The sequence below is a fragment of the Protopterus annectens genome, chromosome 15.part0, assembly GCF_019279795.1.
Source record: "Protopterus annectens isolate FY-2018-M chromosome 15.part0, PAN1.0, whole genome shotgun sequence".
Lineage (NCBI taxonomy): Eukaryota > Metazoa > Chordata > Ceratodontiformes > Protopteridae > Protopterus > Protopterus annectens.
The window spans coordinates 589,850,078-589,877,167 of NC_056749.1; the positions used below are offsets into that span (position 1 = coordinate 589,850,078).

A 27,090-nucleotide genomic window follows, 5' to 3' on the forward strand; every position below is an offset into this window, starting at 1 on the left:
AGTACAGACATACATAAACCAAGGTAAAAATACACATACAATAAAATCCTATAAATAATAAACATTTGTTTCAGAATGCTTTTTTTTCTTGGACATGTAGTTGAGGTGTGGTTGGAAGGTAGGGAAATAGGAGATAGAGGGAGGGAAGGATAAAAAAGATAGGCAAGACCTACTTAAGAAATAGGGGTTAAGTACAGGGAAAAAATAGTGGGGAGGGGGCAAGGTAAGAGAGAGAAAGGTATAGGAGCAAGTCATTTGATGCAGTAAAGAGTGATTAAAAAACAGAAGATAGAAAGATTGATTAATGAAAATAGAAGTAGAAAAACTTATGTGTAGAAGAGTCTGATTTCTAATTATTTTATCAAAAACAAGTCTAATTATTGCAGAAAAGAGAGCGATAGCAATGTTTGTCTGTTCAGCACAATAATGTAGAATGCTTATGCTTACTTCTGTCCTCATTTAACTTCTAAACTACTTAATGAAGTGTTAAAGGTTTATACTGAATAGTCTCAGCCCAGTTCTGTAATATATAAATATATTAAAAGAGTTAATATGTGCTTGAAATGTCACTGGGAGGTCCCTGTCCCACCTACGTATCTATGAATTTGCCACCTCCTTTTCTTACATGCTTTTTGCGGAAAATAAAATTTAAAAAAAGTCTTTCCGAAGTTATAAAGGAAAAGAAAGACCTCGTTTGGGTGTACAGGAGAAAAAAAGAAAAAAGGAAGGCAGTCAGGGAAATCAGTGAAGGAACTTAAAGGATATAAAGAGTCTATAGAATAAGTAAGAATGTTAAATTAATATTTCTTATGTGTGTTTGCCACGGAAAAGAAAGAAGTATGCCATATGGGAGCTAGACAGAAGAAGTGGATGGTTGTGCAGATGATATGACAATGACTGAGGAAGTGAAGAAGGTGATTAGAGACACTAAAGGGTGGCAAGGTGCGGGGCTTGATGGGATCCCATTCAGGATTCTCAAGAGGAGTGGTTTCCAGTTCTGAAATTTCTAATTTTATTAGCCTTTTTTGGGCTGATTTCTATCCCTTTCAACTTTCTGGCTAAAAAACATGTGTTTGTGAATTTTTGCATTGTGCAGCACCGCAGGGCTACGGTTAAACTATTCCAGGTGCCAGAAAGTCTGCTCTTCAAATTTTCCCTTAGAACTAGCTGGTTTCTCAGTAGTAGTACTAAAATCTGTACTCCTGTGACTAGCACTTGCTCTAGAACCTTTTGGAAAGCACTAGGAAGCCTGAAACTGATACAAGCACTCAACTCTCCTTGTCAATAAGGAGAAATTAATTGTAGGCACTAAGCCTATAATTGCAAAGTACCTTACAAAGGTAAGGGAAAACAGCTCTTGTTCCAAAAAAAGCACCTAAACAGACATGTCCAAGGGTCAGCTTCCGGTGATTTCTCCTGTCCACCTGGTGAATCTGGGCATACTGAGGCAATGCAGCAACTGCCTCATGTACACAGACAACCCTCTCCTCCTACCACCCAACACTATAACCTGTGAGAGATGCACTTACATAGCCAAACTGGAAGCAAAGCTCTCTCCAGCCAAGATTGTGCTAGACAGTTAAGAGGAGAAAGTTAACACCTGCACTACACCTCAAGCAACACATAGCCCTTCAAAACCCACACCATCAACACCCATAGCAATACTAAACCCACATATGCGGAGGCCCTTAACATTAACCTGCCCAAGCAACAAGGACTTCCGAAGCTGAAATGCAAACAAACACCAGTCACAACCAAAGTGACACATAGCTCACAACACCAGTGTGCAACCCAACAACAGCCCCTAAGGCAAGACAATGTACCCAAAACTTTAGTCATAGGTGACTCTATAGTCAGGCACACTGATGTCCCACTCACCAGGCTGAACAAGAAGAAAATTACAGTCAGCTGCCTGTCAGGTGCCAGGATCCGCCACATAATGCATGCACTCAAGTCACTCCATAATAAGTACAAATACGACTCTGTCATTGTCCATGTTGGAGTGAATGACTTGAGATGTACCTCCCTGGACTACATGAAAATGGAAGAGGTTTCGGATCATGTGGCCCAGGCAGGTATGACCCTAGCCATGAGTAGCGTCCTGCCTTCGCCCAGAATGATACCACAGTATAAAAACAAAATGATTCACTCAACAGTTGGCTAAGCTTCTGGTGTCATTCAAAGGGGATCCAGTATCTGGGATCCAACTTCACTCCCCTCTCAGCCCCTAAAGGGCCCATCTCAATACCCAAAGATTGCAAAATGCCGTTAATCACCGCCACACAGGTAGAAACCGCACTCTCCAAAGCTAAGGGGACCAGATGACATCCTGGGCTGTGTACTACATGAACTACAAAATGAACTTGCACCTCACCTACGTGTCATGTTTAATCACAGACAGCAGATCCAAGGAAAAAATAGCCTTTAATGTTCACCAACACAGTAATAACAGAAATTCACAAAAAAATCAGTTTAGCGCGCTTTCACCCAATAAAATACTAGGCTTCTTCAGAACAAAGAAGCATCCCTATCCAGTACATTTAAATAGTGCAGCACAACCAATCACATCCATAAATCAAGTGTGCATGCCATCAATTAATTACCATGGAATAACCTAATTAAAAGCATAATGAAGATGAATTGCAGCTCTAGTATTCAGAAAATGCATGTTACGTCCACTCTAAAATAGAGTGTATTTGGTTTAAGCCTTAAAATCCAGTTCATAAAATCAGTGTCAAAACCCTACTATAACAATAAATATCCTATTAAATAAAAATAGAAAAAAATGCATATAAAATGCATATATAAAATACATCAGTCACCCCTTTCGTACTACAATTGTAGTATTTTGATACGTTCAACCTAAAACCCCTAGATGGAATATATAACTCACCCTTGTCCAAAATGTATCCACATTGTTGGCAGGCTCCACATTTGTGAGTCCCCCGTCTTACTTCATCAGTAACCTGTCTAACAACCTGTTTCCTTTCAAAGAGTTCTTTAAGGTTGATGTCCCTCCTTCTAATGAAAGTAGGATGGTTCGGAAGAAATGTTCTAGTGTCGTCACTGAACTTTAAAATATGCCAGTATTTTTTAATAACGTCTTCCACTTGGGTGGATGTAGTAGAAAAGGTGTGAATGAAGGCCCCTCTGTGTTTAAGATCACCTTCCTCAGATACCTCCACTTCAGGCGGACCCTTACCTAACAAGGGAGAAAACTTCCTTTCCCTGTTCATAATAACCTCATTGGCCATGTTGTCCACCAATTTTGGGATAACCTCTCTCTAAAAAAAGTGAGGTCAGGGTCCTAACCTCTTCTAAAAATTCGGCAGTCACACTGGCCATTCTAGAGGCCCTAATCATCTGCCCCTTCACTATCCCTTTTTTGATAATAAGGGTGTCTGCTCTCAAAACGTAAGTATGAGTTAGAAAATGAAACCTTCCGGTATAATTTGGACTGAAAGCAGTGGTTAATCACATCCTTATAAAGTGTAATGTCTAAATAGTTGATGGAAAAATCACTAACTGTGCATGTAAAGGCCAGGAAATCAGTATTTTGGTTAAGATACACCATAAAATCATCAAATTTCTCTCTAGGCCCATCCCACAGTAAACAAATATCGTCCAAGTAACGGGTGTAGAATGTGATGTAACCCCACCAATCTGTGTTAAGAACAAATTTTTGTTCCTAGTAGTACAAAACACAGTTAGCGTATAGGGGAGCACAAGCGGCCCCCATCGCAACACATTTTCTTTGTTGGTAAAACTCACCATTAAAGTGAATAAAGTTATTTCTAAGGATGGTGTCCATAAAATCCATAATCAAGTTTAGGGTGTTCCCATGCAACCCTGATTCTGTTAACAAAATTTCACCAAACCATTCTAAACCCTTTTCGTGTGGTATGCTTGGAAACAACTCAACCACATCAATAGTGACTAACCAAACCTCCGGACTGTATTTATCTTTAGACATTCTTCTCAAAAAGTCCCAAGAGTCCTTTGTTATGTGTATCACAGAGTTCAAGAACTTTTTTAACTGAGAATCTATAAAAAAGCTAGAGGTTCAGTAATGCTCCCTGTACCGGCCACAATAGGTCTGAATTTCATATTGTTGATCCCTTTGTGGGTTTTAGGGATACCAAATATGCAGGGAATCTTAGGTTTCTATACATGTAAAAAATTGTATACATTTTCATTAAAACTCCCCTGCAATAAATGGTCCAACAAGTAAAAATTAATTTTAGCATAAGCAATATTGATCTCATTACGAGAAACTGTCGTGTAGTGTTCTGGGTCATCAAAATACTACAATTGTAGTATGAAGGGGTGGTGTATATTGGGATTTGTGAAAATTGCCAGAGTTTTTATATCGGTAAGACCGAGAGACCACTTAGGAGAAGGATTTATGAGCATTTATACAAGGTTTCTAGAGGGAAGGAATCAAATGCTTTTTATAGACACTCTTTTAACATGTAAGGACATGAGAATAACATTTTTTGTGTTAGAGCAAGTGTTAGTCGATCCCCGTGGAGGGAGCTGGGAGTCCAGGGTGGAATACAGAGAACTGTTTTGGCAGTTGAAGTTAGACAGGTGTAGACCCCCTGGTCTCAATTACCATATTAGTATTTACAGTGTTTTAAAACTCAGGGCTGCTAAAATGTAAAATTTATATTTATATTTTTATTTATTTACTAAATATTTTGCTATTAGTATTGTATTTATTGTTCTGAATGACTGATGTATTTTATATATGCATTTTTTCTATTTTTATTTAATAGGATATTTATTGTTATAGTAGGGTTTTGACATTGATTTTATGAACTGGATTTTAAGGTTTAAACCAAATACACCTCTATTTTAGAGTGGATGTAACATGCATTTTCTGAATACTAGAGCTGCAGTTCATCTTCATTATGCTCTTAATTAGGTTATTCCATGGTAATTAATTGATGGTATGTGCACTTAATTGATTTATGGATGTGATTGGTTGTGCTGCACTATTTAATGTACTGGATGGGGATGCTTGTTTGTTCTGAAGCAGCCTTGTATTTTACCGTGTGAAAGCGCGCTAAACTGATTTTTTTTGTGAATTTCTGTTATTACTGTGTTGGTGAACATTAAAGGCTATTTTTTCCTTGGATCTGCTGTCCTGATTGTCTTGGGGAGATGCGGTTACTGGTCGAGTGATTTTTCGTTTTTTACATGTTTAATCATAGCCTCACCTTAGGCTTCATGCCCACTGAGTGGCACACAGCTACAGTTATTCCACTCTACAAGGGGGAATCCACCTTGGATCCCGGGAACTACTGTCCCATCAGTCTGATGAGCCTGATCTGCAAGGGCATGGAACGCATTATCATGGAACTTATAAACAAAGACATTGGTAACCTTCAAACACTGGAGTCCACCCAGTTTGGGTTCATGAAGGGCCGATCTTGTCTCCTGAACCTTATTGACTTCTTTGAATCAATCTCCAGAGCTATGGACGAGGGTAAGGCGGTCCACACAGCCTATCTGGACCTCGCCAAGGCCTTCGACACCATCCCCCACTCTGGAATCATAGATAAACTTATTAAGCTGGGCATAAATCCCTACGTCACTCGATGGGTTGCCAACTGGATTACTGACAGAACCCAGACTGTAAAAGTAGCCGACTCCAAATCCAGCTCCAAACAAGTGACAAGTGGAGTACCTCAGGGTTCAGTCCTGGGACTGCTCTTGTTTGGCATCTACTTCTCTGAAGTACAGGCCAACACTAAGGGACTCTGGCTAACAAAGTTCGCAGATGACTGCAAACTGGGAGCCATTATTGAATCCCCAAATGGTGTGGATATTGTACAAAAGGGCCTTACAGAAACAGATGCTTGATGCCAGAGCCATGGGCTCAAGCTTAATGCCAAGAAATGTATAGTTATCCCCTTTGGGTAAAAGCATGTACCCATGAATTACCATATAGGTGGCAGTACACTAAACACCATAAGTGTGATGAGAGACTTAGGGACACAGGTGGACAGTGGTCGCACCTTCGATAACCACATCACCACAACAGTCAGGAAATCCTTCTATGTGGCACACCTCATCACTAAGGGATTTTCATCCAGAAAAAAAGAAGGTCATTGTCCCACTGTACTCATCCCTCATTAGTCTCATTATAGAGTATAACACCCCATTTGGTATGTACCTCACAAGGCATCTGCAACAACTGGAAAGACCGCAGAAATACCTCACTAAAAGAATCACAGGCCTAAAGCAGATGAAATATGCTGACCATCTAAAAAAACTCCAGCTATACTCTGTGGCATATCGTCTACTCAGAGGCAATCTCTGCTTAACATACAAGGCCATGTCAAACCCTGAGGTGTTGGACATGCTCCACTTAAAGAAATTCCAATCCCTCAGAGCCACATGCTCCAGAGATCTAAACATTGTCATCACAATAAACAAAACAGGCTGGAGGGATAGGTTCCTGACCCAGAGACTTCCCATACTCTGGAATAGACTGCCCATACATGTCAAGCAGAGTGTCTCCTTGGTCCTCTTCAAAAGGAACCTTGATGATTGGATGGGAGATAGGAACTTCACCCTGGGGATCATGTCAGTCACCCTGCTAGACAGGGGTCCAGGGAAGTAAATATTGTGGGAAGAAATATCCAGGGAATTGTTATGGTTAGGCTTGTATAGACCGTAGGGCCAATAGCTTAGTACCAAGCTGAACATAATAGGGCTCTGGGAGACAAACTGAATCTCAGACAGACCTCTTCAACAGGTTCCATGGTAAAAGAGTGGTTCCAAGAGACTGGAAGCAAACAATGATATGCCCATCAACAAGTGCTGATCAAAGTGCAGTCCAGAGAATGATGGGCTAGTAAAGTTTGACTTCAGTAGACAGTAAAATGATAAAAGTGGTACGGAAGCCAAGCCTTCAAAGTTTTTTGGAGCAGCATGGACTGCTTAAATAATTCTGGCATGGCTTCACAGCAGGAATATCCTGTCAGACTATCCTGATTCATTTTATGACTGTATTACCAGAAAAGTGGACAGAGGGAACCTGTTGATATAGTGTGTCTGGACTTCAGTAAAGCCTTTGACTCGTATTATATATATATATATATATATATACATATTGTTAAGAGAAAAAGTTTTAAAACATACTGTTATTTGTCTTTTTCCTCTTCTTGCAAAGTGAACATGTTATTTGTTGGGATATGCCTACCAAAGATGGGCCTCATCTGTGAACAAAATGCAGCATTGCTTATGAACCTGAATAATATTTGTTTTCTGCATTTCAGAATAAAGAGATTTGGTTATAGCTCAGTGAAGCCTGGGATAAGGACGCACGGCCGAGTAAGAGTTAATTTACTGAAGCAGGCTGTGTGTCCTGGAAAATTTGAGCTACCATTGTTGAACTGAACATTCTGTACTTCTTGAACATTCTGTATTAACTGTTGGTTTGAGGTGATTTGTGATAAACATGTTTACCACAGGTGTTTTTCATAGCCAACTGTCAACGGTCAGAAATGTAACAAAAAGTTGTTTTGCTTGCAGTATAAAAGTTGATGTCAGTAAACAAGTTGACCAGAGGAGACCATCTTGGCCAACATGTTGTGTAATCTGGTTAGCTGCTAATAAAGAAGTTTTTCATCACCTGAGGCAGATGTGACTCGTTTGAATTTTTCTTCTGACATTTTGGTCCTTCGGACCGGAAACTTCTACGAAGATACGGATCAGACCGACAGAGAGACCGAAAAACCTGTGCAGGTGAGGGTTTCTCATCTTAAGATTCCCTCGACTGAAAGCCCTCCGACTGATTTGTCGTTGAGAGGAGGCCGGCCGCTGTCTGATCCCTATCTGAGGGACGGTTTCCGAACGAAAAGGGGAAACGGAGTCTCATCTTGTTCAGGTAGGATGAAAACTAAACTTTCTTTTAATTTAATTTAACCTTGTCGACAAGGGTTTTATTTTTAGTTAAGGGTGGGTAGGATTACTTGTTAAGATTCTTTTGTTAGGATCACCCATTAAGCTAGCCCCATTTTATAATAAGCCCTGTAAAATAACTTTGATACAGTCCTAAAATAAGAAATCTAGGGGAAACATGGTTTGAGTTGCTGCAAGTGTAAGAGTGATGTCTGTTTAAATGTTGATGCTAAGTATATGAAAGGTTTAAACAAAAATAATGTTAAATTTTTGAAAAAGTGAAAGTTGAAATATGATTTTGATGGTACCCTGAATAAGAATGCCTGTGCAAAATTGGTTAGAGATTTGAAAAGAGATGCAGGAACTAGAACTAAAAAGCAAAGACAATTGGGATTTCCCCAAGCACAAAAATGGTTAGAAGAAGCAAATAAACGAGCTATAAAAGAAAAACAGTGCCAGGAAAAAGAAAAAATAAATCAAAAGGGATCACTGGTGCCAAGTGGAAAAGTAGCTTTATTTTTAGATAAGGAGGATGAGCATACAGTTTGTGTGGTACAAAGGCAGGCAACTGCCCCACCGTATGGGGAAATTGCTGCTACTGTACCGGCGGAACCTCCTCAATATCAGTCTGAAGATGTGGGATCTGTACAGCAGGGTTGGTTATTGGCTGCTCAAGGAAGCGTTGTGACCCCTCCAATTTACCCGCAAATTCCCGTAGTACCCAAGGTTGCTTTGCAACAGGTAGACCAACCTATGCAGTTAAGGTCAGGACCAGAAGGGCAAGGACGTTGGGCCATTAAACTTTCTGACTACTCAGAAGCTCTTCCCTTAATACAAGTTGCAAACCCACAAGCAGGGGATGTTGGACAAGAGCCAACTATTTTAGTTTATCTTCCCTGGGCTAGAGAGGATATAAAATGAGCTACAGATGGTATTCCTCATCCCAAGGTTAATTTTCAAAAGTTTTCTGAGGACATAGTTGGTATGCGTTTAAGTTATCATTTAAATGGTTTAGAAGTAGAACAAGTAGTGCGACAAATCCTGGGTCCAGATTGGCACTTAGTTTGTGGTACTTGGACATGTAAGGCAGATGATGGCACTACATTAAAGCATAATTCTGGGGTGTTAGACACGCGAGTCACTGATCTGTTAAAGAGAATTTCTGATAAGTGGTGTCCAAGAGCAGATTGGACAGTAATAAATCAGTGCATCCAAAATGATGATGAATCTGTAGATCACTATATTGTAAGATTGACAGAAGTGTTCAATAACCATTGTGGAATGATGATTCCGCAGGATCAGGCCAATGATAGTCCGTATGAACAGCAATTGAAAAATGCTTTTCTTAAGGGTTGTAGGGCTTTGATAAGTAGTTTTATAACTAAGCATATGGTAGATCATAGAACATGTAGACTGCAACCTTTGTTTGAATATGCACGGCATGCTGAGCGACATTTCAATTTAAAAAAGAAAAAGAAAGTACATGTGTTAGCAGTAGGGGATGATGGTGGTATATTCTTGGTACAGGACCAAAGGGGGCAAGGGCACCGTGGTGGCGTAAAAAAACGTGGGGGCCCGAAATGGGACACGTTAAATAAACAGGGTGGACATTCAGAGGAATATGAGGGGAGATTAAAATGTGGAGAATGTTTTAAGTGCGGTAGACGTGGGCACTTTGCTGCCGACTGTGAAGAGTGGCAACACCCCCCACAGCTTATGAACAATGGCTCCGCATGACTATATGATAGTAAAGGAAGGTGCCAAATTCATTATTGTGATTATTGTAGAGAAGAAGAAAGTGAGAATGATTGTGATGATGATGAGGCAGACACTCTCTGCGATGAATGTCAGAACACTCAGAGGGAAGGGCGGGATTGTGACTGTGAAGTCATAAACCTGGCAAATTTGGGTATTGCTATGCATCTAGATCAAAAACCCATGATAGAGTTTTTGGTTGAGGGACAGAAAGTGGAGTTTTTATGTGATTCAGGTGCATCGTACACTTTTGGGTCCAGCAGTTCTGCCTCGAACTGCGAAACAGATGAGTTTGTCCTTGTGAAAGCGGCAAACGGAAAATCTATAAGGAACCACTGTCTCATCCTCTATTGTTCACAGATCCGTAAACAAACCAAACTGTTAGGTGTAGGGTAATTATATCGAAAGTTTGTCCAGTTAATTTGCTGGGAAGAGATTTGATGCATTTGTTTGGAAAAGCGGCAATTCCCACACCTAAAGGCATTGAGGCAAAAAGGTTAGCGGATGGCTTGGTGGTACAGGGAGTACAAGACTTGTTTTACTGGTATAGCCAGGACTTGATTTCAAATGGGTCGGGGAGGGTTGATACAGATTTGATCAACCTAGCTTTAAGTAAATCTAGGAGCGGGTCACCGCAGGTTGCGGTGCACTTACATTGTACAATGCTCTACAGAAAGGCCCCTGGTCCGGATAAAGAATTTGAAAAAGAATTCTTTAAGCACAAACGTGCAAGGATAATTTTGAATGATATGTTTTGGGATACGCAAGGTAATACAGTAGTGACCTGTACTTTGACCAAAGAAATGAGTTCTTTATATCGCTCAGGTTATAGCCCACATATTTCAGTTACTAAAGCGGTGGGGAGACATTGGGTAGATTTGGCGAAAAAGGTAACGAACTGGGACACAATGTCCGAAAGTCAGTTGAAGGATCAACAGATCCAGGTACAAAGATTAAATTGGGTGACTTAGGCACAACCAAGCGTGCACCTCAGGGATGACAAAACAGAAATGGCATGACAAATCCTTCTAACTCAAGAGGAAGATAGTGCGTTAAGCGCCTTGCCTGTAGATTTATGGTCAAAAGGTAAAGGGGCTGTAGGACTGATGAAAACAGCAGGTGAAGTTTGTATAACTCCAAAGTCAGGTTTTAGACCTCGTAGGCACCAATACCCGCTAAGTAAACAAGCAGAGGAAGGAATTAAGCCAGTTATTGAGCAGCTAAAACAGGTAGGAATTCTTGCTGAATGCCCAGATTCGCCCTGCAATACTCCGTTGTTTCCTGTAAAGAAACCAGATGGGTCATGGAGGTTGGTTCAGGATTTACAAGCAGTTAATTTGGCTGTGATCCCAAGAGCACTGGTGGTCCCTGACCCCTATACATTACTTAATGATTTACTACCTCAGCACAGATATTTTTCTGTCATAGATATAAGCAATGCTTTTTTCTCCATACCACTACATAAGGAGAGTAGATTTTGGTTTGCATTCACTTATCAAGGTAAAAGATACACCTACACCAGATTGCCACAGGGTTATTGTGAGAGTCTGACAATATTCCCACAAGAAATGGCTGCGAATTTAGCTCAGTTTGTTCCCCCAGAGGGAAGCCAGGTTCTGTTGTATGTAGATGATATTTTGTTGGCCTCACCCACGCAGGAAAGTTGTAGAAAGGATACCCTTGCCCTTCTTAGTTTTTTAGCTGAGCAAGGACATAAGGTAAATAAAGAAAAGTTACAATTGTGGAAAGCACAAGTAAAGTACTTGGGTTATTTAATTTCACAGGCAGGCAGACAATTGGGGAACAAAAGAAAACAAGCAATTCTTGAGGCACCTATGCCCACAACTAAGCGGGAGATGATGTCCTTTTTAGGTGTGACTAATTTTTGTAGAAGTTGGATCCCTAACTATGCTGAGGAAGTACGGCCATTGACCGCACTAATCTATGACACTCCCATGGCAGCTAAGAATAATATACAGTGGACAAATAAGGCAATACAGGTATTTAATAGAATTAAGCAATTGATAGCAGGATCCTCTGTTTTGGGTTTTCCGAACTATTCTAAGCCATTTGTACAAATGGTTGATTGTAAGGGAGGATATATGACTTCGGTTCTGGTACAAGTACATGGGGATAAACAGAGACCGACAGCTTTCTACTCCTCCAGATTAGATCCTGTTGCAAGGGCATTGCCGCATTGTGTTCAAGCTGTAGTGGCAGCTGCCATGGCAGTACAAGCATCAGCATCATTAGTTTTGTTTCACCCATTACAATTGCGGGTTCCACATTCAGTAGCTACTATACTTTTGCAAGATAGGATAACCTTTTTATCTCCTAGTCGACATTTGTCATGTATGACAGTGCTGCTGACACAGCCTCATATGACCATAGAAAGATGTACTACTCTTAATCCGGCGACACTTTTGCCGACTCCAGAAGAAGGTACTCCACACGTTTGTTTAGAGAGCATTCATGACAAAGTGCTTCCCCGACCAGATTTAACGGATATTCCGTTGGTAGATTCTGACCTCGTTTTGTTTGTAGATGGATCAGCAAAGAAGGACACTGTAGGAAAAACACTAGTAGGGTATGCAGTCACCACAGAAACTGAAGTTTTGGAGGCAAAAAGATTGTCAAACATTTATTCTGCACAAGCAGCTGAGTTGGTGGCTTTGACTCGAGCTTGTACCTTAGGGGAGGGTAAAAAAGTGACAATTTATACAGATAGTCAATATGCATTCTCCACTGTACATGTTTTCGCTCAACAATGGAAGAATAGGGGAATGGTTACTGTGACAGGCAAACCAATAAATCACAGAGATTTAATTTTACAGTTGTTAGATGCAGTGCAACTACCACTTCAGATAGCGATATATAAATGTTCGCACATACCAACAGAAAAGATCCTGTCTCCAGGGAAATGCACTTGCTGATATGGCTGCAAAAAAGGCAGCTCAAGAAAATGATTTGCTTTTACATGACAATGATTTAGAGCCTGGACACCTCTTAGACTTAGAGACACTAAAAGTAATGCAAACATTGACAACACAGAAGGAAAAATGTCATTGGGTAAAATATGGTATCACTCAACAGGATGGGTTGTATAGGGCATCAGATGGCAAAATGGTATTACCCTCAAACCTTTTTAGGTATGCGGCATTGGTTAGCCATGGATCTGCCCATGTAGGAGTACAGACGATGATTCAAATAGTGTCTAAGGTGTTTTGGTGTAAGGGGTTTTCAACTTATGCAAAGCAATTCTGTCTATCTTGTTTATTATGTGCAAAGTATCATGCTCAGGTGGGAGTTAAAAAGTCTCAGCAGGCATTCCCCACCCCTCCATATCCATTCCACACACTCTGTATGGACTTTATTGAATTAACACCCTCAGAGGGAAAAAGGTTCTGTTTAGTCATTATTGATGCTTTTTCTAAATGGGTAGAAGCTTTTCCAGTGAAGCATCCGAATGCACAAACAGTAGCAAAGCTTTTGACTGCAGAAATAATTCCCGATTTGGTTTACCAAGACGCATTTACAGTGATAATGGGTCTCATTTTGTTAACCAGATTGTTCAGAAGTTGGGTCAAGTGTTTCAAATTGATCTTAAGTATCATTGTACTTACCATCCCCAGTCAGCTGGACTGGTGGAAAGACACAACGGTGTCTTGAAGAGTAAGCTCCGCAAACTGATGGCAGAAACACATAGATCATGGACTGCGTGCCTTCCTTTGGCACTCCTGTATATGCGAATCTCACCTTCCTACAAAGGACTTATACCATTTGAACTTTTGTTTGGGAGACCATATTACGTCCCGCAGTGGCAAGGATTGTTGCAGCGGAACGTGAGGGGGGTGAGGATCTAGCGGATTATATGAAGAAGCTGCTAAATGCCAAATCTCTTGTAACCAATGACTCCTTTGCAGATTCCAGAAATGAAACCTTGTTAAGCATGGCACCCAGGGATTGGGTGTGGATTCGAATTGTGAAGAGAAAGAATTGGTCATCCCCCAGGTGGGAAGGCCCATACCAAGTACTTATCTCGACACCTACGGCTGTAAAGATTGCTGAGAGGACTTCGTGGATTCATATCACCCACTGTAAAAAACTCAAGACTCTTCCTTCTGCCATTGATATTGGTCAAACTCCACCGGACCTCGGATCGCAAAGTCTGGCTACAAAGGGGGATTAGCCCAATAGGGGTTAGTTCGTCTCAAACCCAGTGAAGAAACCAATGGCGCGAGGTAGTCATTAGGGAGGATGGCCAGATCAACTGGTACTTGAACTGTTACATGATGATGATTTTGGTGGCGAAAGTAAATATGTCCATACGAGAAGGAACAGTTGCAAGAGAAAAAGGAATGGTGGTGCTGCAAGCGCAAACAGGTGTTACTACTGTATTTAAGGTGAAACTTTGTGAAGGAATTTTGGACTGTTCTAAATGGGACAATGATAATTTCTTGACTCGTGCAAAATACTTGTGCAACAGAGACTGTACGTCCTGGTCAAATGTTTGGTGGTCAACAGATGTGAATGGATGGGAAACAAGTGGTGCAGTGATACCAGAGAAAGATAAAAGCAGGCAACAAAGAATAAAAATTGCGCATTTCCAAGGTACCGAAGTAATTACTATAACCATTGTGTCACCACAAGAAAGTGATTCAGGAGTTTATGGAATCGGACTGTCTCTTCCAATTGGAACTGATCCTTTGGGGACCCTCCAACTTAAAGTACAAAGCCTTAAAAATGCTACAAGTAAAGCAGATTTTGCCTTCACAGAAGAAGAACAATTGTTACTCGAGACGGGATTCGTACACCATAATGAATGGTTATCTTGGGTTAAATATAGTACCCGAGAGGCACATCGTGAGAACTGTGTTTGTTGTGCTGAAGGTAAACAGCAACTAGCAACAATCCCATTGATGTGAGATGAAGGTAACCTAACGTGTCTGTTAAAATTATTCTTCAACAAAACTGAAGATAAATGCAAAAATGAAACTCAGCGTTTTCCAGTCATAAGCAAAGTTGAGAAACCGCCTGCAGCGATTTCTTATCCAGGTTCGTATATGTGCATTTCCAGAGATGGCACAGGGAAGAATTATGGCAATATGGGACAGAACTATTGAAATGTTACTGTGAATGGCAATGAGAATCCATTTCTGGAGAACCAAACTCATAGTTTAGCAGACGTATGGTGGTTATGTGGAGACAACAAACTCAGATCAAGGCTTACGATTCCCTGGAAGGGAACTTGTGCACTTGTAAAGTTAATTCTGCCATTCTACATTTTCCCAGTTCCAGCAAGCAATTTTGTAAGAGAACCTGAAATAAAGTCGAAGTGGTTGAGTAGGAGAAAAAGAGAGGCACCGAAGCAATCCTTCGACAACAGTGTCTACATCGATAGCATTGGCATACCAAGAGGCGTACCTGATGAATACATAGCAATAAACCAAATAGCAGCTGGTTTTACATCCATCTTTGTCTGGATTCAACCTAATAAGAATGTGGACTGGATCAACTACATTTACTATAACCAGCAGCGTTTTGTGAACTATACCAAAGATGCATTGAAAGGAATTGCTGAACAACTGGAGGCCACTTCGCAGGTGGCATGGCAGAATCGAATTGCGTTGGATATGCTCCTGGCCAAAGAAGGAGGAGTTTGCAGGATGTTTGGGACTTTCTGTTGTACATATATTCCAAACAACACTGCGCCTGATGGAAGTATCACTCGAGCTTTGAAAGGTTTGGAGATGTTATCCAAGAATTGGCAGAGAACTCTGGGGTAAGTAATCCCTTTACAGACTTTCTACAAGCGTGGTTTGGAAAATGGAGTCATCTCATCAGCAGTTTCCTGGTGTCCATTGGAGTCGCTGTGGCTATCGTGGTGGTATGTGGTTGCTGTTGTATACCCTGTATCAGAGGTCTTCTACAAAGACTGGTTGATACTGCTGTTATGAAGACGATGTACCAGCAATTGCAACAGACTGGTGAAAGTGAATACATTGAAATGTGACTTTTTGCAAATGTTTTTGAAGTTTAAAAGCTTGTCTTGCCAATGAAGTAATGTATGCAAAGAAAAACTTAGTTTTTACCATATATTGCTGAAATAAAAAGACAAATAAAAAGTGTTTCCAGGGGGGAAATGTTAAGAGAAAAAGTTTTAAAAACATACTGTTATTTGTCTTTTTCCTCTTCTTGCAAAGTGAACATGTTATTTGTTGGGATATGCCTATCAAAGATGGGCCTCATCTGTGAACAAAATGCAGCATTGCTTATGAACCTGAATAATATTTGTTTTCTGCATTTCAGAATAAGGAGATTTGGTTATAGCTCAGTGAAGCCTGGGATAAGGATGCACGGCCGAGTAAGAGTTAATTTACTGAAGCAGGCTGTGTGTCCTGGAAAATTTGAGCTACCACTGTTGAACTGAACATTCTGTACTTCTTGAACATTCTGTATTAACTGTTGGTTTGAGGTGATTTGTGATAAACATGTTTACCACAGGTGTTTTTCATAGCCAACTGTCAACGGTCAGAAATGTAACAAAAAGTTGTTTTGCTTGCAGTATAAAAGTTGATGTCAGTAAACAAGTTGACCAGAGGAGATCATCTTGGCCAACATGTTGTGTAATCTGGTTAGCTGCTAATAAAGAAGTTTTTCATCACCTGAGGCAGATGTGACTCGTTTGAATTTTTCTTCTGACATATATATATATATATATATATATATATATATATATATATATATATATGTATATACACACACACATATATATATATATATATATATATTACATATATACATATTATACATACACACATATTGCAAAACTAAGGAGAGAAAGACCAGGTAGCAAACAATATAAGTGGATGGAGAGCTGTCTAGGGGGCATGAAGCTGACAGCTTCTGGGAGAAAATGATAACTGGTATCCCACAAGGATAACATCTGGCTGAATCCTATTAATGTGATCAGCTCTGATATCACACAAGACATAGAAAACTACATCATTGGTAGCATGTGATAGGGGTGCAAGCCTGGCAAGGGACTTGAAGAGGCTGGATGTATGGCCTTTGATATAGCATCATCACTTCGCACCTTGCAAGTGCAAGGTGTTGCCACTGAAAAATGGCAATGCAGGGCTAAAATATACTCCTGTCATACCTCTCAGCTTCTTTGAGAAAGAAATCCGGACAAAGCCATAAATAATGGTGGGACAAAGGCCCAAAAATAGGGACACTTTTTAAATATTGCTCTTACAAACTTAGTAAGTTGATAGAATAAGAGGTTTTGCATTAGCATGAATTTTCTGTAGGGTATGAAGTCTGAATCTCAAATATCTGTCATTATTTTCTGACTTCAACCCTTAATGATTTGCTAGAAAAGCAACATTTTATGAGAAACAGACCAAAGATATGAGGCAAAAATCTGGACGTTCTGTGAAAATCTGTACAGTTCAGAGGTATGTCAGTCTCAAAACTCCACATCAAGAAATAATCCTGGGAGCTATCATTACAGAAAATATAGCTGTAGGGTTCAGACCAGCATGCAAGACAAACCAAATATTAGGGTTAAATATCCAGGGGTGTCATCTCCAGGGACTGGAAAGTGGGGGTAACTTTTCTAATAGCCTAGTAAAACCAGTGTCTAAATACTGCACTCAGGTGTGTGTGTGCCTTACCAGAGAGAAGTCACGCTGTTGGACAGAGTACAGAAAAAGAAAACCAGAATGGTGTGGTATATAGAGGGGATGTCACAAAAGCAAAGGCATAAGGAATGTGCCCTTTTTTAATTTGAAAGGAGGCAAACCAGAGAAATGCAGTATGGGTATGCAGTGCTTTAAAGGTGGATATGTGTAATTGGATTAGGCTGGATAGGGATAACAGGGAGGCTAGGGCACTGTATTACTACTAGATTTAAGGAATCCAGTACATCCTGGACATTAGGGAATATTTTTTCGCTGGATTGTGTCACTGAGAAGTGAAATAAACTGGGACATTTTAAAAAGTGGGAATGCTTTAAGGAAAAAGGTTGGTATACCTGAAATATGAGGAAGGAAATGAGCAGGGCAGCTGCTGTTTACTAGCTGCAATTCTTTATCCAGCATACTATTGTGACAACCTCTTTTGTTACCATTTTATGTATATGATAATGTATCTTCTTCCTAACATTCATTCAGTAATAAGATATTAGGTCACTCTTAAGCAACATAAAATGTACTTGGGTTAAAGAACAGTGAGGGTGGTGCATACAATAATGTTTCTTATTTAAACAAATCTGTCCCGATGTACAGTAGACATGAATTGCATTAAGCTGTTCAGGAATACGGAGTCCAGAGTGACCCACATCTAATCACTTTATGGGGAGGGGTTAACTTGCCATACGGTACCCTTCCAACAGCCGACATGCATGCCTTTACTGTCTTAACTGGGGATGTTTGTCTCTGTGTTCATTTCTACACAGTGTAACTACACAATTAGTGTAACTAGTTTAGAGAATTTAGGTTACTCCCAAGACACTGCCTTTCCTGACTGAAACCAGAAGAATTAAAATTGAAGGAAGATTGTAGGCAATGTATGAGAGAAATGCTGTTGTAAAATATTTTGTGTATAATCCACAGAAATAATAAATTAATGTATTATTCTTATTTGGTATTTGTGGACAATGAAATGTCCAGTGATGACATAAGAAATAGAGGGATAACTCACCAGAGATGCACCAACTCAACTCCATAAGCTGCATAGTATTTTTAGATGCTTAGCAGTTATACGCCGTTCATGTATAAATGTTCATGTGTTTAATGGAATTTTGTGGAAAATAGGTAATTTCATTTCTACTTTGAAGTCAAACAGGCAGGACGTTAGTGAGATTACATTTTATGTTCCCACCGTGGTGGTATGTAATGCTACTTGCTTTCTGCACTGGAGAAGCGGCAGCCTATGAAGTTGTTTTAAAATATTAATTAAAGTAGTAGGGACCAATAATCTTATCACCAGTATGTAATTGGCATCACCTTTTTAACTAACAATGGCACCCTCTGCAATCTTCCTGTGCAGCTCGTCATTTAGCAAACTTTATCACAAGCATGTGTTAGTTGCGGAGAAGTAGCTCTAGGAAACTACACAAGAAAAAAAGGACACTAACTGCAAGTGAAAACAATGCAGTAAAAGGCACCACTGTCTTTGCGTCATAAGTTAACGTAGATGAATACTCTGAAAAATTATGTTTGGAATTAGTGACCTGGTTACATTTCTCGAAAATTTCAATTACTTCGTTACATTTTCCACTACAGTACAATGCTGAATATACACTGACATCTGCCGCTTGCCTGGATTGCTCCAGTGACTTGTGTGATCTCATCCCGCTCAGCAATTAAAGGAAAAAAAAAACCCTGTTGTCAAACATTTCACTTAAAGCAACACGTAAATCAGATGACTCAGACCGGTTGATATACGTCAAGACCTAGACTTTAAGAACTTTCCGTACAACTAAGGGCTTTACGGAATGGTATGAATGTTATTATTATTATTGACAGGCATATCTAGCCAGATTAGTGTGGCCATTAGCCCAGTGAATGCGTGTTGTGAGAAGGTTGTTAATTACAGTGGATTTTAATAGGTGAATCTGCCGTAATGACTTGGACCTGCCTAGAGCCCTGTGCTACCTGAGGGCCCCATCCATGCTGTCAAACTCCCATCACTATGGCACCTGGAGCCCACTGTGGAAGCGAGACTTTTAGGCAGTCACTGCACTTCCGGTACATCATTGCGTTGCTTTCTGCCTAATGTTCTCGGCTTTAGTGTACCTGCTCATCCATTTTATTTTAAAAGTCGATAAAAAAGTTTTTCGTTTATTATGCAGAGTGATCTTCTGGATAATGACTTGGCAAGGGCAGTAAATGGAGTAATTATATCCGACAGCTTGCCTTTAAGATCAATGTGAAATCTTACCCGGAAGTGAGGCGTCATTCTAATTACTAGCCAGACTTGTATTTATTTACCCTGTGTTAACGGGGTTATAAGTTAGTCAGACTCGGCCAGTGGCTCTTTTCAGGTGGTTTCCAAGGTGGTATGCATACTGACTTTTCACTTCTACCCAAACCCAGTTAATACGTACGATAGCCGGCTCATTGCACTTTGCATTTTAACCACATGATGTGATCGGTTTAACGATCTCAGTCTCCTCGCCCTAGCAAACTGTAGTTAAACATAAATTGTACCTCTCAAATGTTTCTGATTTTGATTCAGTTTAGCTCTGTCCCCAATCCCGGCTAAAACCCGAGATTTGGGAATTAGTGGTGAGTTAAAATCTTAATGACAAGTTGTGGGATAATTTACTTGGCTACCTCCACTTACTGCCCATGGAAGGTGCAGTGGTCTGCCTTGTCGACTCAAGAGTACTGGGGTGCCCTATGTGCGGAGTCAGCATGTCCTCAGTTTTTCTCCCTGGCCGCCGCTGAAATTTGGCTTGTTCGAAGTCGGACTTTCCTGGTAAGAAAAAAAAAGTTAAATAAAAGAATGACACAAATTACAGTTAGAGACTTCCTTTAGTTCAGAGAAAAAGCATATTAGTTTGCGTTCTGTTATTCTGTCAACATCTCAATTTAACAGTACTGATATTTTAAAAATGTCACAGATTATTTCTGGATTTATTTTCGATTCTATTGAAATTTGTCCCTTTGCTACCAGAAGCAAGAGACATCAGGTGCTTGTTTCTCTTGCACCTGTGTGATATTTTTTCCCTACTAGCATGAAACCAGACAGAGCTATAGGCAATGGTAGCAGTAGTTGATGCCTGCCCTAGAAAGCAATCATGCATTTCTTTTTATAATTTATTGGGTGTACCTAAACTATCATGTAAGAACACGTCATTGTTCCTTTTTTTTGTCCCCACCTGAAGCAGGTGTGTGTGTGTGTTTTGGGGGGGGGGGGGGGGTTATGAGTGGGCCTGCGATTGTAATCACTTTGTTATATGTTCGAGACATGGATGCCAAGAAATTCACCTTGCTCCTGGTACCAGAGTGCATCTTTTGTAAACTTCAGAGTATCGATGGTCAGTTAACACATCTCTGTCACTTGGCAGATAAATTCCCTTCAGGGAGAACCTGCCACATTCACTTTATTTTACAGAAAAGAAAAGAAAACAGTCCTTTAGATAAGCACTGTTTATTTGTATCCGGCTTTTACTGTTTTGGAGGACTTTAATACAGCATTCTTGTCAATTGAACAAGTGTATTTTTTTACAGTTTTAAAGTTTATTTTTTCTGTACAATAATTTTGTAGATTATTTCTAGGGGCTGGGGCAAGCACATTTGGTGCTTGTGACAGTGTAAATTTTAAGAAAACACTATTTTTTTATTACTTGCCTTTCAGTAACATTTTCAGACTTTGCTTACCATTTTTCATGTTTCCTTCTTAGCTTAACCATGTAAACAACAGCTTACTGTCTTCGGTGTTCTTAGACAGCCTTTGCCTCAGCCATAAATGCGTCACCCTGCAGTGGCCATTTCAGGTTCCTTAGACCACTCATCTTATTCCTTAGTACTCTCTGGTGTAGTCACTCCAGCCACCATGGACCTGGGGTTGGACACATCCTCTACAGCTATTGAGCTGTCAGATACCTGTTTCCCGGGATGATGTTCCTGACATGAGTTGGTCTGCTCCTTTGGATTTTCCTTATAAAAAAGAACGACAACATTAAACATTTATCTTCCTCTCTCTCTCTTACACTCGACAGGAAAGATTTGTTGAGCTTAGCTTAGGGCTTAGTGCTGGCTGTTTAACCCTTAATGTTCCTCTTCCTCAGTAAGTGAAAAACAAATTCTTCTGTTTCTGAAGATTCATAGTTTGATCAACAGGGCATGGAATTGGAAAGAATAACTTGGGTTAATTCTCCTAAGGCTACAGATTCTGATTTTGAAGAGAGTGCTTCTTAACGAATTTCCCACTGAAAAATTTTCTTTTTCCGAAAACATTTTTTAGAATGAACCAATTACTTCAATGGAAACAGAGTGACAATCCATTTTTTTTAAGAAATATTGTGACTTGTTACAGTTTGAATTTCCTCAGCCTGTTGCTGTTCCTCCTGTCAGCTTTAGAGGATATTTTTATTACAGCTTGCAACCTGCCTGACAGTCTGCCTTCAGACCCCCGAAAGGCAGACAGATTGTATAATAGTCCTCATTCTTATATGTTCTTATCCCAGATCTGATCCTGCAGTGATTTCCCTGTTAAATCCTCCTGCAACTAAACATGTGGTATATACCAGCCTTTCTTCTGATGAGGCTGGGAAAGTTATGGATAGCTTTGGGCAAAGTGTGTATTCATCTGTCACTCTTACGTGTAGGATTCTTAATTATAAACTGCACATGTTAATTTTTTTTGCTTGCTTTTTTAGAGAGTATGAGGAACATTACTGCTACTTGTCCTACATCTGAAGTAAATCTTCTCTAATTTCTCTTATTGCTTCAATTGTTCTGGTAAACAAACACACTTTGAAATGTTTTTATGACTCGGATGATGCAACTTATAGAGCTGCACCCACAGGATTTGTTATGAAAATAAATTAATGGCTATTTTCACAAAATGGCAAGGAGGCTGAAAAAGAGAAAGTATGAGCCTATCAGAAACCAGGACAAGTCCTATAAATCATAATGACTAACTTCTGAATTTAGTATCCCCAACCTTGACAACCCTTTAAATATTCCCCGGAATCTGGTTCTCCATTTACCTCTCAGACAAATGGGTTGTGATGGTTTTTCTACAGGGTTACAGATGTCAGTAGGAATCCCTGTCACCCTTACAGGGAGATCCCTTCTCTTCCATCAGGTCTTTGTCATCAGATAACCTCAGACAAATGGGTTTTGATGTGTTTTTTTTCTACAGGGGTACAGATGGCAGCGTTCTCTGTCTCCCTTACATTAATCCAAAAATACAAAAGCCAGCACAAAGGTGTATAAGGTGCAACATTTAATAAAAAGTTAACACATACAGACCGGTTTCGGCATACATAAAAAAGCCTTCCTCAGTGTAACTGAACAAGAAACCAAGCACTCCTTATATACACACACCCATGTATAATAAAGATCATTCGTTGGCTGTTCACAATTGCTCATTCAATCCAGGGGGAATCATACCCCCATAGTTTAATTATCCATCTCTTTTCTTTATTATTAAGTATATTGTGCCAACCAATTTTATTAGTTCTGTCCCCCTTGGTGATATCAATAACTACCCCCATAGTTTAATTATCCATCTCTTTTCTTTATTATTAAGTATATTGTGCCAACCAATTTTATTAGTTCTGTCCCCCTTGGTGATATCAATAACTGTAAATCTAAATGATGCTGCAGGATGAACAACCATATGTTTGTATAGTGCATTAGTAAGCCTTTTTGATTTGATATCACTCATGTGCTGACTGATTCTAAACTTCATGGGCCTGGACTTCTGGCCCGCATAAAAGGCCGAACATGTACAGGTGGCTAAGTATATGACCCAATCAGACAAAAAACTGGCAAAAAATGTAATGTCATAAATGTGACTAGTGTTACGACTACTAAAAGTTTTTGTCTGATTGAGCCTATTACAGTGTGCACAGTCGCCACAGCTATAACAACCCTGAAGGACATTCCCCGATAAAGTGGATTGTTGAAGGGAGGGCAACCATCCGGGCTGGCACCTTGTAATGATTAAAGTGGGATGCCAAAGACCTACCCCCCCCCAAAATCAAAACAGCATTTGTCCCCAATGAGTGTCCTAATCTTCTCATCTGCTTGTAAGATGTTCCAATTCTGTTGTACAACTTCACGAAAAACATTAGTATTCCAACCATAAGTGGTAATCATTCTAATGGGAGCTGATTCAGAAGTAGATTTATCTTTATATCATAACAGCTCCTGTCTATCCATACCACTCACCTCCCTACATGCCGTTGTGATCAGATTTATATCCACGTTCCTTAAATCTCCTGACCATATCCCTCTTATGATAATTATGTTGATCCCAATCAGAGCAAATGCGTTTTATTCTCATGAACTGAGACTTCAGAATATTCTGGATGACATGTGGTGAATGATGGCTGCTGGCATGGAGGAGGGAGTTGTATTCTGGAAATTTGCGGAGCACCTGCGTCTTCAAAGACCCATTAATGTTTTTAGTTAGAAGAACATCCAAAAAAGTGATATGATTTGGATTTTGTGTATAGGTAAACTCAGTACCCCATTTATTCTCATTGAGGTATTCCACAAATTAATCACTACAAGGTGCCAGCCCACATGGTTGCCCCCCTTCAACAATCCACTTTATTGTGGATGTCCTTCAGGGCTGTTATAGTTGTGGCCACTGTGCACACTGTAATAGGCTCAATCAGACAAAAACTTTTAGTAGTCGTAACACTGGTCATGTTTATGACATTCAATTTTTTGCCAATTGTTTGTCTGATTGGGTCATATACTTAGCCACCTGTACATGTTCGGCCTTTTATGTGGGCCAGACATCCAGGCCCGTGAAGTTTAGGATCAGTCAGCACATGAGTGATATCAAATCAAAAAGGCTTACTAATGCACTATACAAGCATGTGGTTGTTCATCCTGCAGCATCATTTAGATTTACGGTTATTGATATCATCAAGGGGTACAGAACTAATAAAATTGGTTGGCACAATATACTTAATAATGAAGAAAAGAGATGGATAATTAAACTAGGGGGTTTGATTCCCCCTGGATTGAATGAGCAATTGTGAACAGCCAATGAATGATCTTTATTATACATGGGTGTGTGTATATAAGGAGTGCTTGGTTTCTTGTTCAGTTACACTGAGGAAGGCTTTGTATGTATGCCAAAACCGGTCTGTATGTGTTAACTTTTTATTAAAAGTTGCACCTTATACACCTTTGTGCTGGCTTTTGTATTTCTGGATTACTGTCTCTTTAAGCCATGCACTGCTGCACTTGCAGGGGAACACACTAGATTGTTGTCTCTCTTACATGGAAATTCCTTCTCTTCCATCAGGTCAGATTTCTTTATTTCTCTGCTTGTCATTCAGCATCTGCTATCTCTAGCCATGATAGAACCTGTTCTTGTCTCTCTGGAGGGAGAGGGTTTTAGTCAGGAATGTTTCTGGTACCAGAGAAAGAAGCATCATAGAGACAGTCCTTCCTTTCTCAACCAGTTTGTGAATGTTCTGAAGTTCAAAATGCATTTCCGTTTACAATCTGCTACCTTTCACCCCCTTCTCAGTTTTTCAGGTAAATTTAGATTTAAAATACACATATACGGTAATCACATTCCAGCAGCAATAAATTACAAGCCCTTTTTAAAGTTTTCTCTGTTGAATTGCACTTTCATTTGTCTGCATTACCCTTTGGGTTGTCTGCTGCTCCAAGGGTGTTTGCAAACTGTCTAGCTCTAATGATGGAATATAAATACTTTGCAGTCTGCAATAAGCTTTCTTATTTAGACAAATTGACTACCTTTGTAGAGTCTTTTGCAAAAGTGTTAACAGTCTCTTGCATGGAAAAGGGATCTCTTACTCAGGCTGGGTTTCCAGGAGATCATTCAAAAATTCTGCCACAAATGATTGCATTCCTGTAGTGTCTTCTGGGTGTGAGCTTTTCTCCACAGGAAAAATGTAGATCTTTATCTAGATGTATTCTGAGCTTTTCCACTCAGTCATGGAGATCAGCAAGGACATTTCTCGGGGTATTAGTTTTCCTTAAGTCTCTAATTCTCATGATCACTCTTTCCAGTCTCCACATGAGAAAGATTCAGTGGTATCTAGAATCCACATGGTTCCAACTTCACCACCCTCTGACTTTTCAATTTCCAGTTCTGGGATGTAGGGAATTGTTATGGTAGAGAGACCAGATATTTCTGAATACAAGTCTTCTCTTTTCCCTTCCAGTTCTATTATAGAGTGCAACAAAAGATGCCTTGGACTTTGCTTGGGATGCTGTGTCATTTGGGGTAAAAGTGAAGTATCTTTGGAATAAACAAGACAGACCAGAATACACAAATGCTCATGAGAGGTTGGCAGTAATACTTGCTGTCCATTCTCTCAGACACCTTTGGTTCCCAGGACCTCTTCAGATGATCGCAGACAACACCACAATGATGTGGTACATAAACAAATGGGGGCAGGGTCCAGGTCTTACTCTCCATGCAGATTAGCCATGGTAGCCTGGAATAGATCAATTCAGTACAATCTCACAATACAGGCTTCTTGCATTCCATCAGAGCAAATCTTTGTGTCAGACTAGCTGAGTGGGACCAGGACTGATCCTCACAAATAGAAAGTGAATAAAGGGTTATTGGAGGGTTTGCTCCAACTATGGGTGAGATCTCAAATAGATCTTTTTTTTTCCATTCACAACAAACAGGATTCCAGGATTTCTTGCAAGCAGGCCTGGAAATGGATGCCTTTTCATTCCCTTGGATAGGAATGTTTCTGTATGCCTTTCTACCCTTTCCACTGAAGTTCGGGATCATTTTGAAGATTCAGAAGGGCTCTGCAAAGGTCTTTGTGTGGTGACTCCTTTCTGGCCAAGGCTATAGTGGGTGTTCATCATACTGCTCACTGCTGCATTAGTCTTAGCTATATGGATTATATCCTGCCAAGGATATAACAGCCGACCAGCTTCCAAAGCTTCAGGGCACCTTGCTTGCATCCAAACTGTCAGGCAGCTCGAGCTGAGCTGACTAAAATACAAGTTTGGGCACAAAGCCCTTCAGAGCTTTACTGACCCACAGAGTACTGTCCTTTAAGGCTTTTGTGGTTCGATAGTCAGCGTGTGCTGTTCCTCTGCTGGGCAGATACATTTCCTTTGGGGAAAAAAAAACTTCCATTTTCTTCATGTAATGTTTTATCATTTTCCTCTTCAGAACAGTTATTTTAAAGCTAGAAGTGTCATGTTTTAATGGACTGTCATGAGACTATAACATACTTTTAAATTGAATGCTCGTTTTTCCTGTCAGTTTAAAAGTGCTATAAAGTAACTGAAAACATTTTTTCTGTGGATAAATTCTGTTTATTTTACTTTTGTGGAGCTGGCATGGTGTTTCAAAGTGCTTTTTACTGTTTTTTTTTTTTTTTGACAAAAAATAACTTTTGCAGACAAGTAGTGTTTACTGTCATTTGCTGCTTGCCTTCCCTAGGAAAGAGGCACTATTTTGGCTTGAGCATGGAACAGACTACTGGTGTTACGGTCAGTCCTTCTTCTGACCACAGAAAGAAAAACTTTAGAAAACAGCCTTTGCCATCACAGCAGGTTAGCAATTTGTCTTGGCCACAGGTGGGTGATTCTGCTGTGGTCATTTGTTGTACCTCAGACAACTCATACTTTACTCCATCTCCTTCTGGTGTAGCACCTACAGCCACTATGGGCCTGGGTTAGCCATGTCCTCTGCAGCTGGTGGGGTCCCCTT

General features: G+C 40.1%; 1 protein-coding gene across 2 annotated transcripts in view; it reads left to right on the forward strand.

The window, feature by feature from the left end:
- Positions 1 to 18,866: 18,866 nt before the first annotated feature.
- LOC122789938 overlaps positions 18,867 to 27,090 on the forward strand; it is a 354,444-nt gene continuing 346,220 nt past the window's right edge. The window contains exon 1 of one of the 2 annotated variants that reach the window (XM_044057414.1): positions 18,867 to 19,174. In XM_044057414.1, the coding sequence (XP_043913349.1) occupies positions 19,172 to 19,174 (3 nt within the window). In that variant the 5' untranslated portion in view covers positions 18,867 to 19,171. Of the gene's footprint in view, positions 19,175 to 19,438; positions 20,158 to 27,090 lie in introns of those variants that run through there. The other variant, XM_044057413.1, reaches the window with a different exon arrangement.